The 18,819-nt window shown below is 45.4% G+C and overlaps 1 protein-coding gene across 2 annotated transcripts in view; it reads right to left on the reverse strand.

Moving 5' to 3' along the window:
* Positions 1-383: 383 nt before the first annotated feature.
* Positions 384-18,819, reverse strand: part of dock1 (dedicator of cytokinesis 1) — a 173,519-nt gene continuing 155,083 nt past the window's right edge. For both annotated transcript variants that reach the window (XM_076759720.1, XM_076759719.1), the window contains exons 45-52: positions 16,955-17,131; positions 15,501-15,584; positions 8,610-8,747; positions 6,064-6,206; positions 5,621-5,819; positions 3,483-3,660; positions 2,193-2,344; positions 384-563 (exon numbers count right to left, since the gene is read on the reverse strand). In XM_076759720.1, the coding sequence (XP_076615835.1) occupies positions 468-563; positions 2,193-2,344; positions 3,483-3,660; positions 5,621-5,819; positions 6,064-6,206; positions 8,610-8,747; positions 15,501-15,584; positions 16,955-17,131 (1,167 nt within the window). In that variant the 3' untranslated portion in view covers positions 384-467. The remainder of the gene's footprint in view (positions 564-2,192; positions 2,345-3,482; positions 3,661-5,620; positions 5,820-6,063; positions 6,207-8,609; positions 8,748-15,500; positions 15,585-16,954; positions 17,132-18,819) is intronic.

Here is an 18,819-nt window from a genome sequence, read left to right on the forward strand (position 1 = left end):
CTGAAATAAAATAAAATCATATATACAAACCTCTGTACATAGTGGGAATATGAATAAAAAGAGAGTTATCCTTTAATGCGCTATGAGCTCTCCTATGCTTGAGAGGGGGTCAGTATTGGAAAGCTTTTGGTCCAAGCTTATCTGTCTGAACACAATGTCCTGATAAAGTCTTGAAGGGGCATAAAGACAGCATCTCTAAATTCAGTGACTATTCATCTGTGCAACATGCTCCGCGTTGCAGACTGCATCATCGTCAAACTGAAGGCAAAACAAGAAAAGAAAAAGATGATAAGGAGGGGCGGGCTGCAGTGAGGTATTCATCTTGTCAAGCTGGGACAGGGAGCGAGGAATGTGTGGGTAAAAACAACTGGGTTTTTTGGGGGGGGAGGGAGGGGAGCAGTTACTGTTGATGTTGTTTTTGTTGTTGTTGTCAGTGTGCTGTTTGGTCCTACTGTCAGCGTCTTTGTTCACTGTACAATTCCTGAATCGATGGAGGCCTGTTTCCTGGTGGTCTTGGGAGGAGGTGGAGGAGGGGTCTTGCTGGGCAGAGGAGGCGGACCGGGCTGCAAGCAGACAAAACAGTAACCTTGAAATTGCTGTTTTCTCAAATGAGGACCACTTGGTTTTCCTCTAGGATTTACAGCTGCTATCACTCCCTCACTGACTGACAGGTCTTTTCATGCAGGGACCAAAGCCAGGAGCAGCTTACACAACATTTCTGTCCTCTGAGATGGTCACTATGTCAGATTAGGAGATCACGGTGCCTTAAATTGTCAGCTCCACGTCGAAACTCGACCAATCAGTCGGCAAAGGACTGAAGAGAGAGCAGAAACAAGACTAGAGCACAAATCTGCTGCCTTGCATGACGACACACAGCCTTTACACCCCGTCTTAAAATGCGTTTTGGGTGATCTGATTGATAGAATAGCACTTGACCACATGAAAGTACAGTAAGTCTTGACTGCGCTCCCGCATCCAGATCGTCCTCCGGACAGTGACGGCGCCTTCGCTTTTGACTGAAAAGCAATCAAAGCTCATACAGTAGCGCAGCTTCACGGACGGCAGCCATCTTTTTTTTTTTTTGTTTGCAAACGAGAGGAGGGAAGAGGAACCAGACGGAGCAATCAGATCTCAATGTGGACACTGAGAACGCGTATTAATACAGGAGTAAATCCCATCTAGCTGCAATCTGGATACATCCTAATGTAAGTTGTAAAAGGAGGCTAATTTTCCTTCTAGACGCCGAACATCTATTGGATCAGCGGGTATTATGTAGACCTGCTGCAAAACAAGACACCTAAATCTGAGATATCAATGTTTTATGATGCTATCAAGTGTTTTTTTTAATCCATAATGTTTACAAAAACCACAAGAGAACAGGGCTGTATTAGACGAGAGACACAAAATGTTCATTTTTATGTTATTTTAATGAGCGTGCTCCATATTGATGTGGTCAAAAAGGAACACACTGGGGCTTTAGGATAATTGTGGCTGGAGATAATGTGCTCTTTAAGAAGGAGAATGAAGATTATGTTACATTGAGGGACCTTAAAATCAAAGTTCACAGCAGAGCCAACAGCCAAGCAGTAACGGTCATCAGCGCCCTCACCTCTGCCTCCATCAAGGACTGTAAATGAAGAGCGGCTGTCACTCAGAACATCTGCTCTCACTACGCTACTGTCAGCCTTCTTCCACACCGCGTGCAGAGGCTCCGTTTTACTACCCGTCCACGAGCCGTGACAGCGGATAAATAGGATTAGTTAACGGACTGGCGCGGCGAGAGGATGGCTGGCGTACACGTCGGCGAGTGTGGAGAGACGAGCTGCTGATTAACAGCGGGAGAGCTCCTGATGGATGCTAGAGGTAAAGTAATCATCCAATCAATCACGTCTGAGCGCCGGGCCAGCTGGTGGTGGGGGCAAGCATAAATAACAGCGGGGTGGACAGACGGGTGTGGGCCCTCGCTGCTAACTGCCTGATGCCTACACTCTTCTGTGACACCGAAAATGAGGCAGCAGAGGCACACGAATGTGAAACATGCAGCAGACATGAACGCTCGCGCAGGAAGTACAGGGGTAGGGGACAGTGAAGGAGGTTGACCTGAATGTCAAGTGCTTGTATCAACCTCTTGTTTCATTATAAGTGCCATGCATCATTAAGGAGCTCCTCTCAGCCCTAATTAAAACACCTACCCTTTGATGTGGCGGGGGCGGCGGAGGCGTCGAGGGACTCGTCAAGTCTTGATTATCTAGCAGGTTGCCGTAATCAGCCGTGCTGCCTTTCACAGGCAGCGGAGGAGGGATTTCACCTTTGTCAGAGCAGCCCATCCCGTTCAGCTCCAGATCTGCGGAAGAGGGGCGCTCATCAGCTCGCACTCATCATCACACTACGCGGGTATCGCTTAGACAGTACTGCCGGGACCCAAAATAGACAAAATGGCCTATTATGGCGAACTCCCTATCATTAAGACTCAACGTATGTGTTGAAGCAAAAAGAAAAAATGAGAGAAAATGAAGATTAAGAGAGAAAATTCTTGCACACTTAAAGGAGAACTTGATTAATTTTACACATTAAGATCAGTTTAGTGGTCATGAGGGGTAGTGGACTGTGCTACTGTTGTATAATGGTTTCTGTGACTCAGAAAGCTGGTAAGTGGATCTAAGATTTGTTAAAATATTATTTCCAAGGTCAAGTATGAGCTTTAAGACTACAAAGCTCCTATTATTAATTCATAAGCACTATATAAACATAGTTTATACTACTAATATTAATAATGGGGGGTTAAAGTTAAGTGTTATCGTAAGTTTGTTGTGGACAGCCTGAAAGTGAGCGGCCTATAACACAAAAAAATGCATTTTATTCATATTTTCAATAGATTTTTTTTCAATGTACTACTACATTTAATTCCCTCTAAGTAATGTAATGTACTGTGCTCCATGGACAAACACACAAAATCACCAAATCTTCGGTATTTACAAAGCAAAGGGCATCTAAAAGAAGAAGCTTTTAGTTGCTATGCTATTAGAGTTGCACTCTGGGAATTGTAGCATCCACTGTTTTTGCAGCTTAACCCATACAATCAACTAAAAGTCAGGACATCTCTGCCTCTGTCCCCTGACTTTATAGGAGCGCAGTAATAAATCGATGGAGTGCTTCTTGAGCTGCAACAAAGTGCAGATGGTTATACAAGAATCCTGCGACTCCACGTAATAAAACACGACTCAGCGTCTCTGATCAGGTAAAATGTTTCGTTTTAAGCCTTGTTGCGTGTGAATTTGAATTTTGTACAGTCGCTAAGATGACACACAGCTCTGCCTTTCTGAGCGAACTGAGTGACGTCACGTGTGGTAACAGTGATGCAAGAGGTAAAACAAAGGCAGAGGGGGCCTGCAGAGACCGAGAGTGCAAGCTCCCGCCTGAAGATGCAACAACCTCTTAACTGAGTGAGCGCGTTTGAATACGAGTGAGACGTCTGATCTTACTGGAAACAGTGTGCAGGCTGAAGGAGAGTTTGCTCCGGGGCGTGATGGGTGGGGGTCCAGGCGAGGAGGAGGAGTTGGAGGCAGAGGAAGGGGGTCCAGGGGACACGGAGAGGCGACGGTCTCCACCAATCTGGCTGAGGACCTGACTCCGCGGTCTCTGGGGCCGCAGGGGGCTGATCTGAGCGATCATGCACAAAGAAAAGAAGTAGACGCTATCAGGGATTGAGTCATTACCGAGTGCTGGAAATAAAACTAATCTGAATTACACAACAAGTCAATAAAACTGAACCGAGAACAGAATTTACTGCGTGGCAAATGACTCGAGTTCATGATGAGATACAGCAGAAGATCAATAAAAGATCATTTAAAGGAGAAAATTAGTTTCACATCTCCACTGGGACTGTTGTGTGCATATCCACGCGCATTTTAAGTTGGCTATTTGTATTCCTAAAAGAGAAACCATTTGGATAAATGTGCTCGTTGGGTTGCAATATCTTATTTGTGGTTACAAATCATTGTTTGCATGCAAGACTGCGTTCTCCCAGCTTTATTATGCCTGGAATTTGAATATGAAAAGATTTCCTCAGGGCTATTCCACACTGTAGGCTACATTAACAAACAACTTTGTAATTGGCCAAACTCAAACAGTGAGCCACGAGGGAGACACTGAAAATACCAACACACTTCATTCAGAGAGGCTTTTTTTCTTTCCAGAACACTAAAACTCAAAACATTTGTACTGAGGGTGAAACTGTGTTCCAGTGTTCCACGAATCTCCAGTTAAAACCATTATATCCTACAACTGCTCGGTAACTACCAGAGACTTCTTGGTGGTCTACCCTTGACCCCCGAGGCAGGAGGCTCCTATCACAAGCCAGACGGCTCCACCGCTCCCAGGGGCCTCTTTTGGATCTCATTCCTGCCCTTATCTTAACGCCGTTAGCCGGGGAGCATTCCCACTGGGCACGCAGAACACAGCGATACCCTCTCTGCTGTGATGCACACAGTGGTGGTAAAGAGGGGCATGAACACAGAAGCGAGGAGTGAGGGGGGGGGGTACAGATACGTAGAGTGCAAAGAGAACGGGGGGTTGGGAGAAATGTGAGCCGTGTGATGTGAGAAGGAAAAGATAGAAGAGTAGGGGGAGAAGAAAATGAAGTCAGAGTGAAGACCCTGCTGGAGATACAATGCTAACTGCAGCTGCATATATATGTACATATACTGTATGACGTCCTCTGATATAATATTTAGTTATCTTGTGTGCAAACTGAACGCCTTAACCTGACGGTGGTAATCTAGCTCTTAGATTTTGGCGATTCTTCTGTACAAAAATGGCGGTTTCAGATGCACGGTATTAGATTTTTGCCAATATGCCGATATTTTCCAAGTCATTTTGGCTGCTTGCATCACAAATAAATTTGTAGTGTTGAAGGAATGTGATTTGGCTCCTCCTTTGCATGTGCAATGCTGAGTAATCACCGCAACTTTGACAAATGCAACTTTGCTATCTGTTCAAGATGCTTCGAAAAACCTCCAGACCTACAATCTTCAACCTATACTCGTGTTGCATATGCATAATTAAAGCGTTATCTTATCGGCCTGTCGTATCACCCATAATGTTCATTTCAGGTCGACGTTTCATTTCAGAGCACCTCGATACCAGTGATGTGCAGATATTATCGTGCGTCCCTAGTGGTGGCCTGATAGTGGCACTAATCTGTAGGAAATATGAATATCCAGGAATCCACAAGAAAACAGAGGAAAAAGGTTTGCCAAGCGGGTCAGTAGCGACGCAAAGACCAAGAATCACGATGATGCCTGAGGGAGAGCAGCGAGCTTGAAATGCACTGCAATACAGAGCAGCAGCCAGTCTAAACCCTTCTGTGTTCTTTGTGCCGGTAAGTGCCGGCATTACTGCATTCAACATCACCCCTACTTTCTTCTCTCTGAACCGCAATCGGTACAAGAGGGAAAAGAAAAGAGGAGCAGGGGAAAAAAGAATGGTTCAGGGGAGCAATGGACAAGAAGTTCAAGTCGGAAAACGTATAAAAGAAAGGGTGCAGATTTACTGTAGGACGCAGAGGAGGAGAGAAGAGATAGAAGCGCAAAATTCCTTGTACAGGGCACTTTTTCAGTACCGTCTCTGACAGTATGACTGCTTCAGCGGGCTGCAGAGGGATCTCCGTGGTCTTCATCTCTTTGTCAAAGATCTCCTGGTGTTTACTGTTCCTCTTCTCCTTCTTTTTCTCCTTGCGCTCCCTCTCGGGCTCGTCCCGGTCCAGCTTGTCCTGAGACTTGGTGTGCAGCTTCTTTGGCAGGAGGGGCTCCAGGGCAAAGCTGAATTAAAGAGAACATGATGATGGTGCAATCAGACAGTGAGCGTCTCTTCGTATACTTCATATGATGTACTGAACCATGCAAGAGAAGATGCCCAAGCAGTCTTCCGTCAGAGATAACTGTGCAGTACTCCTGTGTGTTTTCGTATTAAAAACTATTCCTTAACTGCTCCAATGGGAAGACCAAAAAGCCGAGGAGGACGTATGCTATTTTATGCTCTGAAGAACTGTAAATCAGGAGTTACCCATCTGAGCCAGGTCTGGAGGGGGAGTTGTCAGAGGAGATGGAGGTGACCGAAGCCACTGACAGCGGCCTCTGGGAGGAGGGCATCGTGAAGGAGCGCACCATGGAGTGCGGACGAGGCCCCCGCCGCTCGTCTGCTGCCGGCTGAGAAGAAGAAAACACATAGAAAGAATTCAGCCGATAAGCTGCTGCCTGCCTTGAAGTGATCTGTGCATTTGTATTCTTGTTTAAGGCACAGCACACATTCTCTTATCTGCCTTTTTTATTAAGTGTAGACGGAGATGGATGGACGGCTGGATTCCACATGTGCAGCCATGTTTGCCAGTTACTGGCGAATAAAAAATCAAATAGGCAAAGGAGAAGAAGCTGAAGAGGTACAGGCAGCGTAATATGATGGATGGCTGCCATTTATGAAAACAGGACCTAAGACATATGACTCTCTAAGCCTAATATCTCTTTTATGGTAGAATGATTCGAACAAGACAGAGCGTGTACAGCCATGCTTGCAGCTCTGTGAGGCCGTACTGCAGCAGTGCTTCAGCTAAAAGCTAATGTCAGTATATCATCATGCTCACAATGATAATGTGAACATGCTGATCTTTAGCAGGTGGCAAGCGAAGTGCCGCCGTCAGCATTTCTGTCAATTTATGCTTTATAGCTTCCACAGAGCGGGTGTCATTACTGACACATCAAGAAAAAATACTATTTCAAATCACGCTGTCAGCGTAAACATGGCATTAAGATCAAATGGCATTAAAATGGGATCTGTATCCGGATAATAAACAATCTGATCCAGCTCGGGTCTCTGTCCTCCAGGACAAAACCTGCACGTGAGTAATTTGAGGTGGTGGAAAATCAGCCCTTAAAAAAAAAAAATCAGTGAGTTTTGGGAGATTTAGAGTTTGGGAAACTTTCTAAACTTTGTAAAATGCTGTCTATGACACATTCTTAATTACTTGTCTCCTCTTTGCTTTCCATAAACAAACACAGTGTTAGGTTGTCCTGGTGTGGTGCAGTACCGTCTACTCTGACTAGATAAATTATGTGCCTTGTTAACAGCAGATCAGCTTCAACACACACACTTATTTCTTACTGGATATCATTCATTTCCCTCTCATGCACTTCTGTTTAATAGCACATCTTTTGGCGCTTTCATGGCACAGAATAGAAGCATAATCGGCAATTAGAGGCGTTTCTCCTCCAGCCTTCTCATTCGCTCGCTCTCTAAATTTGAACAATCCCCATTTTATGTCTGCTGAAAACAAATATCTGTATCAGTTATGTTGTGTTCAGAGGGCAGCACATTGTAAAGACTGCGCTCGCACCTCCCTAAGACCCAAACACAATGCAAGCCGCCGATCGGATCACGTTCGGATCACGACGCACTGACACCTTTCATTAACATCCTCGTCTGGATAACGTGTCCGGACACAGATCACATGTTAATACCAAGGTTAAGTGAGGTCAGAATGTCCTTCCCAGTCTTGAACTGTTCAGTCTATAGCTGCTTGTGACTGTCCACGCTCGTGAAGGACAGGGAAGCTGTCGGGGTGAAGGCCGTTCACAGCATTACAGCAATCATCCAAAGCACAGTACAGACCTGCAGCTGCAGCAACATGATCGAACATAAAGTTCAGGGAAAAGAAAAAGTCTGGTGATGCTGTTCATTCCTTCACTTCTGTAAAAAGAACCAGCAGGAAGAAAAATCCAACAATGAAGCGTTCTGCATTTAAAGAGTCTTTTCGAGCGAAGAAAGGGGCCATGGCACATCTGATAGGATAACCTTATCATCACACCCGGAAAGTGAAGGCTTTTCTCTCGTTGGAGAGGTCACCACCCTCTCCCTCACCCTTTAAATCGAGCGAGGGCCCCTTTAGCTCAGGCGAGATTGTGGGAAAAGCTTGCCCAAGCAACAATTAAATCTGTAAAGGAGGAGAGAAATGGGAGGTAGTGCCTCAGTTTGGCAGTGCCTCCTCCCACCGGCTCTCCTCAGTCACCTTTACACTGTGTTTGTGTGCTGCCACTTGGATTTGTTGGTTCCTTGGTCAACTTGATTTTATGTGTCAGAAAAGTCAGAAAAATTTGAGGATTTTAAGTGGTCATTTTTTACAATACACATATTCAGATACATGACTCTGAATCAAGTATCCTGTAACTTTAAAGCAGACAAAACAAACAAACCAGGCCTTTAATTCTTCTCCTAAAAGATTTGGAAAATAAATGTTTCCCTCATGTCATCCTGTTCAAGTAAGTGCATCAGTGAAAAGCAAAAACAAAAAAAAAAACAGTGTGGAATGAACGTTAAAACTACGAGCACAGTTGATCAAACAAAGGAGCAGGAAGACCAGAATCCTACATAATGGATTTCTGAAAGGTTGTAGAACAATAACATACATATTCATTTCCGAGAAATCTTCACCCAGACACAACAGAAGAAAGAAAAGAAACGGCTGCATGTTCCATTAGCGCCGGCTAAAAACGAGCACACTGAGCTGAGAAGCACTTTTCATGCCAAAGAAAAGGTCACAAACAGGCGAAAGCTCTTACCAAGGACTTTGCCCCATACTGTTTCTCCACCTTCTCCCGCAGCTGCTTGAAGCAGGCCTCCAAGCGGTCGTGGAAAGGCCTCAGCGCCTCCGTGACCTTCTCTCCGTGGATGCGAACACCTTCGGCGAGATGTGGGATCTGGGGGGGGGGGGGGCAAAACAGAAGTGTGAGAAACCGCCATCCAGCGTATCCTGGACAGACGAGCGGTGAGCTACATGTCGGTGCCTCGTTCACCAGAGGCACACGCCACATACATGCAATCAAATAACGCTCACGACCTTTAGCCCCTCGGCTGTGCGCGCTCAGCACAGGCGAAGAGTGTGCATCAATCTGAGTGTGTCTGTGTGCACAAAGAGGAAATATCACTGCAACCTTATCCAGGTGGAAGCAGACTATATTACAGAAGTCTGTTGCCATGACACTCCCTCCCCCCTGCCTCCCACCACTGACATCAACACATCAGAACACAGGTATGCTAAACAAGGCGATGAGAAAGCACAGACGGATTACATGTACAGTATAGGCATGCGTCGCATGTCCTGATGTTTTCCTCTCCACCTCTGACGCCATTAAAGACGCAATGCACCCTTCAGGCACGCCGCTGCCTCTTGCACTGTCGGCAGCTGGCGAAACACATAACAGAGGCAGCTCAGGTAAAGGGAGGAGGGAGGAGGGAGGAGGGAGAGGGAGAGGGAGAGACTGAAAACTGCTGAAAACTAGTAATTAGGAAACCCCAGCGCCACAGTCAGTGTCAGCAAGCTCTGCTGACGAAATCTGGTGAGAGGAGGAAGCTTTGTCCCTCGGGGAGCCAGAATCCTTTTTGGTCTCAGTTTATATGAAAGGACACATATTCATCTTTAACTAGCATGCATATTAGGAGCATACTGGCTCTTTATAAGGAAAAGGTTGTTTGCAGACACATGATGTTAAATCCAGATGGATGGAGGGCAGGTGGTGAAATCCGCAATGGAAGAGATGGAGGAAAGTTCTTATGGGGCTACTTTAGATGGAATTACGAGAGAAAAGTAGACAGAAAATCAGGACATATGTTGGATGTGACCCTTATTTTATGAAGAGGAGCGATTTTTCAACTGAACTGAGAGATTTGTTGCTATTGAGGCGGCAGAAATAACCGACTACCTGCTCATTCAACCGTCGTTCTACTCTAGAAAACACACGAAAGCAGACAAAAGTATGGAGGTATCCGACTTTCTTGTTAGCAGTTGGGTCCACGACCTCGGTACCATGACCAAATGACTGATGAAGAGCAAATACATTACTAATATGCATGCTAATAAGCGGCTAGTTAATGGTGCATTTGTGTCCCTTCATACAAAGTGTTTACAGTTGCTTCCTCTCTCCCGGCTGAAATCACAGGTTAAGTCATCAGGCTTCTGAACCTGCTGTTTGCCCAGCTGTGGTGCGGCGGTGAGGAGTGCCGATAACTCACCAGAAACCAGCAAAGACGTTACAGTCAGCTGTGGTAATGGCAGACCTTTTCTTTCCCATGGCAACTGCAAAAATCTTCCCTGACTGTCTCACCGCTATGAGTGAGAATTACAGTTAAAGGTGAAGGGAAAGCAGCTTTAATGCTTTCATGCTGATGAATAAGTAAAAACAAAACAAAAAAAACAAACTGCATTAGAGGAGATTTAATTCAAACGTTTACAGCGTTCGGGCCCAGTCAGAGTAATGCATTTGCACACTTGAAAAACAAGGAAATACTAACCGGCAGAGTGCATCTGGTGCCTCATCTTAAGTACGGCAGCTTTTACGGCTAACAAATTCACCTAAGCCCTGAGCAAATGGAACAAAGAGTCTGCTCAGAGTACAAAGACGTGTGTGAAGTATCTGGCATAGGTGGGCCAGTAAAGAGAAGGCGGCGTGTGTGCTAACCTCGGAGTCCCTGGAGACTGCTCGCCTTTCTTCGTTTTCTCTGAAGGCAAGCTGCCCCCTCCACGGCAGGCTACAGCAAGAACCGACTTCACTCAGCTGGCACACAGCACCGATTCACTTTCGTGATGCAACCTTTTGTAATAATCTCAAATGGTGCATGTTTTATTTACACACGTTTCACCATGTGGTGGGCTTATTAACAGAGAGAGAGAGGACGCTAATGCAGAAACACACATCTTTAAGGTTACTGATTAAAAACATCAGACACCCTCAGGTTCTCAGCCATGTGTGATGCATCGCTCTACTACATTAAACAGCATCCCACGACAGGAGAAGCACACGGCGGGCAGATCAGCTCGAAAAAGAGATATTGAGCATGGATCATAGTGTTACTGTGCTCCACAAAAGCAGAGCCCTGGCACAGAAAGATAAACGAGAGGAGGCAGCAGACACCCTGCGAGGATTTCCCCTGATATTGAGCACCTTCATCATCACCGCTGGGACCTCTTGGAGGAGAGAGAGGTAGAGAGGAGGAGGCCCGAGAGGGAAGAGGGCGAAGAGGAGAGAGAGGCAGAGGGGTCAGGAGTGAGACACAGGGGAGGGAGAGGACTTCGGAGGGACAAAGTGCTGTGAGACGAAAAAGACGGAGGAAAAAACACGGCGAGAGCGAAAGCTGAGGCAAGATTCACGTCTCCCAGGATACCCACATCTTTTTATAGACCTTAGGATGATTGAGTGCGACTGAGTGGCGGCATGGCAACAGCATTCAGCTTGGTGGCTGCGGAGAGATAAGCTCATTGTGGAAGACACTTGGGCTCAAGGTTGCTGGCTAACACACACACACACACACACACACACACACACACACACACGTTAAGTAGTTTAATTACATGTAGCAACTTTAAAAAAAAAAAGTTTTCATTCCTCTCCAGCAGTCTATCAGAGACAGCAGGTTTATGATTTGGGATATCATTTAGAGGTATTAGCTCATGTGAGGCTGATGTTAATATCAGATAATTGGACGCTGGAGGCCTGGGGCTGCATTTCTAAAACACCAGCAGGGATTTCTCTCTTAAGACGTCGGCTTTCAAAGACTAACAGTGCACACTGCAAGGACTCACAGCGTTAGCATGTAGCATGGACTGAGAAACGAGCAAAGCTGGTTGTTTTTAAAGCCGATAAAGCAAAAGATGGAGAGCCGGGTAGAAATTTCTGGAGTGTGGATACTGAAGTGATGAGCTGGGAAAGCGAGGCAAGGCCGGAGGCTTTGTTTGGTGATCTTAGCAGGCGTCACGGCCACATGGCACAGTGCCAGCTTAAAAAGCTCAACTCTTTATAAACAACAAATGGCCAGATACATGAAAAATGCCAAGAATCACAATGTGAACAATGGGAACATATTTGAGCTTACTTTCCTGCTAATGAGACACTGACCAGTGGTTGAGCATGACCGGTCTAACCAACCACTTATAGACCTGTAGACAGCTAGCAAGGTCAGACAAGTTGAATGTATGCTAATGATACCTTCCCAGCACAAAACAGCAACTAAATGAGATGTTAAAGTTGAACATGCAACAGTTAAAGGGACGGATCATTTTCTATGGCGTTGATTCACCCAGCCAATGATTCAATTAGCTGAATAGCTGCCAATTGTATACAACTCATATCCAAGGACAGCCTGAAAACGATCTGTAAATAGGGCTGAACAATTTTTTAACAGAAAATTAATCACAATGTGGACAAGTGGTTCGAGGTAAAATGTGTCAGATCATTAAAAGCTAAAAACGTATCTCTCCACTTCAGCCTTTAACTAGCTATGACTTCCAGATACAGTTTAGGTTCATCAGAACACTCGATAAACAGCTCATAACGAGCTTCCTGCTCATTTGTTTCTGAGCTTTTGCGCCCACTAGTGGTATTAAATCATTTACCGCAGCTTTAAATGTGGTACGAATAATTGGGGCATCGTGAAGCCATAAAGGCGAACTAGAAAGTGTTTAGAACAAAGCAACAAATGAAAACAGGCCGGATGTTCCTCTGCAGTAGGATCACTCCACTTCATCTGTCTTGTAGGGTTGACGTTTCCTTTTGCACGCACACACATTCGCCCGTCATCTTTCCACGCAAACAGCTTTTGAACTAAATATTCACCTTTCAAGCTGCACTTTATGGGCACGCGGCGGTTACAAACGAAGCCCCGATCCCATTTATAAACAGACGAACGCTGCCATCGTCGGCTGTCAGGAAGTATGAAAGAAAAGGCATCGCTGTTTAATATCAGCAGGGTCTCTCAGAGCCCGGCGTTCTCAGCTGAACCCTGTCACTCTATCGCTCTCTAATGCACAGTGAGCAGACTTCTGAGCCACACCCTAGGGTGCTGGGATAGCCACATTGCCTTTAAGATGCCCGCTATTAAGGCTACGATGACATATTAAGACCTTTCATGAGGGTCACGAAGGTCTCAGAGACGTACACAGGCGGCGGTGAGTCAGACAGACTAATAGGCAGACAGGCTGAGCTATATGTGAGATGAAGGGACCAAAAGCACAAGCCAAAAAAAACTTAATCAAAAGACAACATGAAGGAAGCTCTGAAACATTCTGTTTGTATGCTGCTGATGCACTGGTGAAAACGGCCCCCTTGGGTCCGTGATTCAATTTATTAATCACCCAGCTACTCTTTTAATAGAGTCTCACACAGCAGTGAGAAGCTTTAGGTACTAATTCAGGCATCTGTCTAGAGCATTTGCTAATTATAACCAGAAACATCACAGAAAACACCTACTTTGTATTTGCCAGGGAGCTTTTTACAATACCTAATTTCCTGATTTCCAGTTGCTCATTTCCTCTCTAATTACGGGACGAGGACAATGGAAATTTCAGAATAACAGTGCACACTGGCTCATTTCGAAGCGTTTAGTTTGTTCACTGGAGCAGGCTCGCCTTCATTTGTCTCATTTAGACAGATTCTAGACGCGAGATAAACAAGCATGCCGGCTCTGGCAAGGAGACAGCTGTTACCATCTCGAATCAACAACTCAGCCTTAGTCATCTCTTTAAAAGTTCCCTGTGTGTGTGTGTGTTTGGCGTGGGCTCGGCTAACATATTTGTGCTCTCTCCGTGTCGTGTGGCTGCGATGATCACACCGAACCGCTTTGTCTTTCTGTGCTCGTGGGAGATTTGTGATTTCAAACGCTTGGTTAGCATGATGTGAAGGACATGTTTAAAGAGACGCAGAGACGCTGTGACTGGAGTGCACAGGAGCTCCTGCTAATTAGCACTGTGGATTGTGGGTGGCGGATCATGTTTTCTAACACTACTTCAGCCCAGCTGGACTCTCAAACTGATGCTGAAACGCCGGAAGCAGCACAAAGCCTTGAAACAAAGCGACATTATTGTTTGGTGCTTTGCCTCGAGATGGATATAAAAATAACTGATAGGTGCTAAAGGTAAAAATCCAGCTGCATGCACCGATCTTGTCAGATTTAATGTATTTGTGATTTCCACTTCTTTCCAGGAGTAATGAAGAAGCGACACGTTTATTTTTAGCTTACCCTCACCTGCTTTGTCAACTTCTGCTTCAGTCAGTGATATCCTCCGTTTCCCCACATTCACTCAGTTTGAACGTGGCGGAAAACGTAGAGTAGCAGCTAATATGGAAAATAGCGATTATGGGAAAAAAAAAAATCACTTCTAAGGCAAAATAAGCAGCAAGCAGCAACACGAATGACATCCGGCTTGAAGCCAATAAGACACGGAGGCATATTCCCGTGTGAAGCATCGCGCCTTATAAAGACAAAAGGTTTCACAAACACAAAAGACACTAACTTTTCAGATTCGGAGGAGTTCCACCAGAGATGCACAGCACAAAGTTGACCTATTTTACAACGATGGAGAGGAGAACAACTAGTGCAAATTCAATTAACTTCCCTTTTTCCTTTCAGCTAGCGATAGGAAGCAGGCACGGAAACTTCTTGCATCTGTGCTCAATTCCTGAAGCAGGAAACCATGACTTCCCGAGTATTACAGTGACCCTTAATTCAGAGCTACGGCGTTGAGAGAGAGAGAGCGAGCACTAAAAGAAGCCAAACAGAAACTACAGGGCAGCTTTCAAAGCTCGCAAAAGGGGGTAAGTTTTTGTTATTCCTCTGGAAAGCAGATAGCCAGGAGTTTATAAATCAAAGATGAGCCACAGACGAGCTAAAGATCTGCACGTGCTCCCCGACGATGTGTGTGCGTGCGGCTCTTTGCTGTGTGTGCACTTCCTTCAGGCTCGGGGAGGGAGCAGAGCTCGCACAAAAAAAAAAAAAAAAAAAAAAAAACGCCAGCGCTGATCTCTGGCTGTCTCCTCGCACAGCGGAGCGTCCTCCCCGACTCCAGAATGTTTGCTTCAGCACTCTGCCTCGTTATTATCTCCACTGAACTCTTTAACACACTTTTCCCCTTGCTCACTTCACTTACTGTCACTGGACACTCTTGGCAGTGCACTCGCAAGTTCCTCAAGTGATATTGTACTTTCAGCTGGAACCTTTCAGAGTGAGCGGGGCTGCAGCGGCGGGACAACGTCTCAGATACGAGTGACATAATATAGAAAACAGTGTTGAAACTGTCCAAGGTGCATATGAAGGACGTTCAGATGTGAAAACACGCTGCATGGTGCCGACAGGGCCCCTAATCGTGTGGTGCATGGCTCCCAGATTTCTGGTTCCATTAATAAAATCCTAATAATGTAACTAACATATAAGGCCACTATGTTTTCAGCACCTTAAAGGAAAAATGAATAAATTAAAAAAGCTCAATTAGGCCCGAGCGGGATGATATTTTCACGCCTCTCATGCCCCTCCACACCTTCTCTTGGCTTCCTGTGGCTCATGGAATACGATGAAAGGCGTCACCTCTTAAAGCAAGCGGGCTTATGTTTCGTGATAAGCGGGTCATGGCATCTTTCCTGGACGCCTGATATCTTTGGCACATGCATTCTGAACTTCAGTCTCACCTGCCAGGCGATTAGGTCCTTCAGTTTCTCTATCTTCTCCAGGTCCTCTGGGTGTTCCTGCATGTACTTATCGTTGAAGAAGGCCTGGAGAGGAGGGAGAGCAGACACTGGAGTAAGCATGCTGGGAGGAAAAGAAGGAGTAAGTGTAGAGGGAATACAAAAGGGACAATCTGAATCTGAAACAGGGGAGGAAAAAAAGTGATGATTCAAGGGGGAGAAGCACAGTGAAGGGCTGTTAAGATGAGAGAAATGTAGTCAAGACATCCGTCTCTCCTCCACCACCTGCAGTATTTCACCGAGATGAAGGAGTGACCCGAGGGCAAAGAATTCACATCGCTCCTCCTCGACTCATACACAAGACCAATATGAATCTATTCCAGGTCATGATATATGCTGGGAAACCAACAGGCTATCATTTTTTTCATCATCCGACACGAGGCAAAAAGAATTTCCCTTTCCACATGAGCTGCTATTGTGTTCCGGTGAATGGAGTGTGCGGCTCGCCAGCCAGCGAGGAGACCAGAAACGCGATGAAAAACAGGACACGAGGAAGATTGAGTTGAGCCTTTCCAGGTCACATCAAACAAACTCATGAAACTGATGATGTTGAGAGGCAGCTTCACAGCTTCAGATATAGTGGGCAGACATGAGAGTGGTATTGATCTCCTCATCTGACTTTAACTCTATGTCAAACTCTTGGAATGGCTGGATAATCTGACCTGAACAGTTATATGAGAAACTTTTGGGGGAAATCTCTCTTTGGTGGAACTGATAACAACTCATGACATCTGGAAACATGACAAGGGGCCCAGACGTTGTTTTATTTATCAAAGAGCTTCACAGGCCACAAAGGTTGAGGAGTGACTGGTTTAATCTTTGACGATTAATACGTGTATTATATATTTTTATCTCAAAGTTTACTGTGATGTAGTAAAGTAAAAATACAGTTCATGCCTCCGCTGCTCTGCTCACCCTCGACTCTGCTCGTCAAACTCACAAACCTCTGCTTGTTTTCTGTTTTGCTAGCTACTGTATGCTACACAAGGGCACGAGGTAATACGGGAGTAATTCAGCCATACGTGTTTGAACCAGAAACTAGGAATGAATCGCACAGAGTCGCCTACAAGTCGATGTATCGGAATGCTGACGGATTTATGTATCGCTGTGTACGATGTTAGAAACATAACGTTAAGTGATGTTGCAAGATAATGCAAGTTGACGGGATTGGCTCCTTGGTTATGTGACGTAGGAAACTGAATGGCTGTCTGAATGTTTCTGAGGCTGTCATTGGTCCACTGCAGTCCTAGAATGTTCAGCCATGGTGCTGACTGCTGATTTTACTCCTCACTGGAGCGCGTTGAGATAAAAATGGAGATTTGGAAATAAAGGTATGCAAGCTGAGGCAATACAGGGAAAGAAGAACTCCAGAACGTTTGTCTTGTTGACCTCAGTACCTTCTCATAGTTGGTAAAACCTCCCATGACAGCTGGGTCCACAATCCCATTCAGCAGCATGGAGAGGGGATTGATGGGAAGGTTGGGATCGTTGAGGTGTCTCTGCACCATGCTGCTGATCTTCTCATTGGTCAGCTGCATGGTTTCCATGGCGTTCTCCAGTGGACTGATCTCCTCCTGCAAGCGAAGGTGGCATCAGATATTCACACATACATCACCACTGCCTCTGTAATGCTCACAATCAAGTGGAAACATATTGTGCTCAGAGACCAGGGATAGGTTATTAGAAGATGGGCTGAGGAACCCTTAACTAGACACATACATCATGTAGGATAGAGAAGCAATGAATCACTTCTTACTGTACCCATACATGAACCTGCAAGTGTCAAATAAGATGGATAGTGTATTGATGTAGGGGAATTTCACTTCCTATGTTCACAAAATACGATTGGCATTCCCAAGAAGCGATGAATAAAATACATGGAAACGCTGTTATTAATTCCTCTACGGTGCGAAAGCAAGTTCCTTCTCCACATGTGGGCAATCTCATTACTTTAGCTGAAAACAATATCACCTCCTCCAAGCTTGCGAGTAAGAATTTAGTAGGAACAAGAGTGGACTGTTGAGTAAATGTCAGATTCAGACCCCGGCCAAAGAAAATAAAGATGTTGTGCCAGGGAGACAAATCTCCAATCTGTGCCGGTATGTCTGAGGCCAGCTTGGTAAAAAGAATTGTCAGATGGATGGCTTTAGCTTGGTGAATCTCAGCCCAGTCATTAAGCTTTAAATAGAGAGTCTGACCTCGGGGACCTGGCCTCTCCCTGGCTCATCTGGAGGGCAAGCTGCTCCTGACAGTATGTTCCAACCTCGCCTGAAGGAAGAGGCTTCTGCTTTGAATTAGTGCGGCAACGGAGAATAACACTTCACTACACTGACTCGGGAGTACAGCGCGGGATCTGATCTTTGTGGTGGAATGATTGTGCTAAGGATGTAGCGACCAGAAGGACCATTGTGGAGAGCTGAATGGCCAAGCTGCCTGGGTGGGTGGGTGTCATGTGGTGCTGTTTTTACGGTTATGGATGCAAAGTTTCACCGTCACTAAAAGCGACAAATAAGGAAGAGCATTTTGCTTCATCTTTCCTATCAATTCAATTTATTAAATATTCCAAAGGCTGTATTTTGTTGAGGTAAACCATGCTTCTGGGTCACTTGTGGGACTTTTCTGAAAAGTGCTGCGGCAGAATTTAGGGGTTACCCTTACCAATCACCACTTCTCATGCCTAAATCTAACCAACCCGACCAATGAAGGCGATGAGTATTAGCCAATCAGAGGCAGAGTAGGGTGGGTACAAGATCCTGTCAGACAAAAAAAAACTCAAACAAATTATTGCCTTGAACTCAGATATTTCATCTCACTAAGGGTTTGCTTTCTGCATTGTGTCTTCGCCATCCTGGGAAAAAAAAATCCTGCAGAACACGACTGAATGATGCTCATCAGAGGGGATTTATAAGCAGGCATATGTCAACTGAAAAATATACTGCATACCTGCACCACACCACTGATTTTGGATTGCGTACACAGGCTAATTACGGCAAGCAGCGCGTTTGTTTTTGGGCAAACTGATGACGAATTAAAAAGATCATCTGACATCCGAGCCAGAATCGGGGACACCAGATCAGCATTTAAATCAGTCGAAACAAGAGCTTAAACACTGCATTTTTAATGATGGAGGGGAATTGTGTTCCAAGCTCAACACTTATCACAGTCCGACCGTCCTGTCATCAACAGGGTTTCAATACAGCAATCCAGGTAATTCTATTAGAGGAAAATCAACAGTGGGTGAGCTCTGTTGTATTTGTGCTGT

Source organism: Chaetodon auriga, chromosome 20 (assembly GCF_051107435.1).
Source record: "Chaetodon auriga isolate fChaAug3 chromosome 20, fChaAug3.hap1, whole genome shotgun sequence".
NCBI classification, from domain to species: domain Eukaryota; kingdom Metazoa; phylum Chordata; class Actinopteri; order Chaetodontiformes; family Chaetodontidae; genus Chaetodon; species Chaetodon auriga.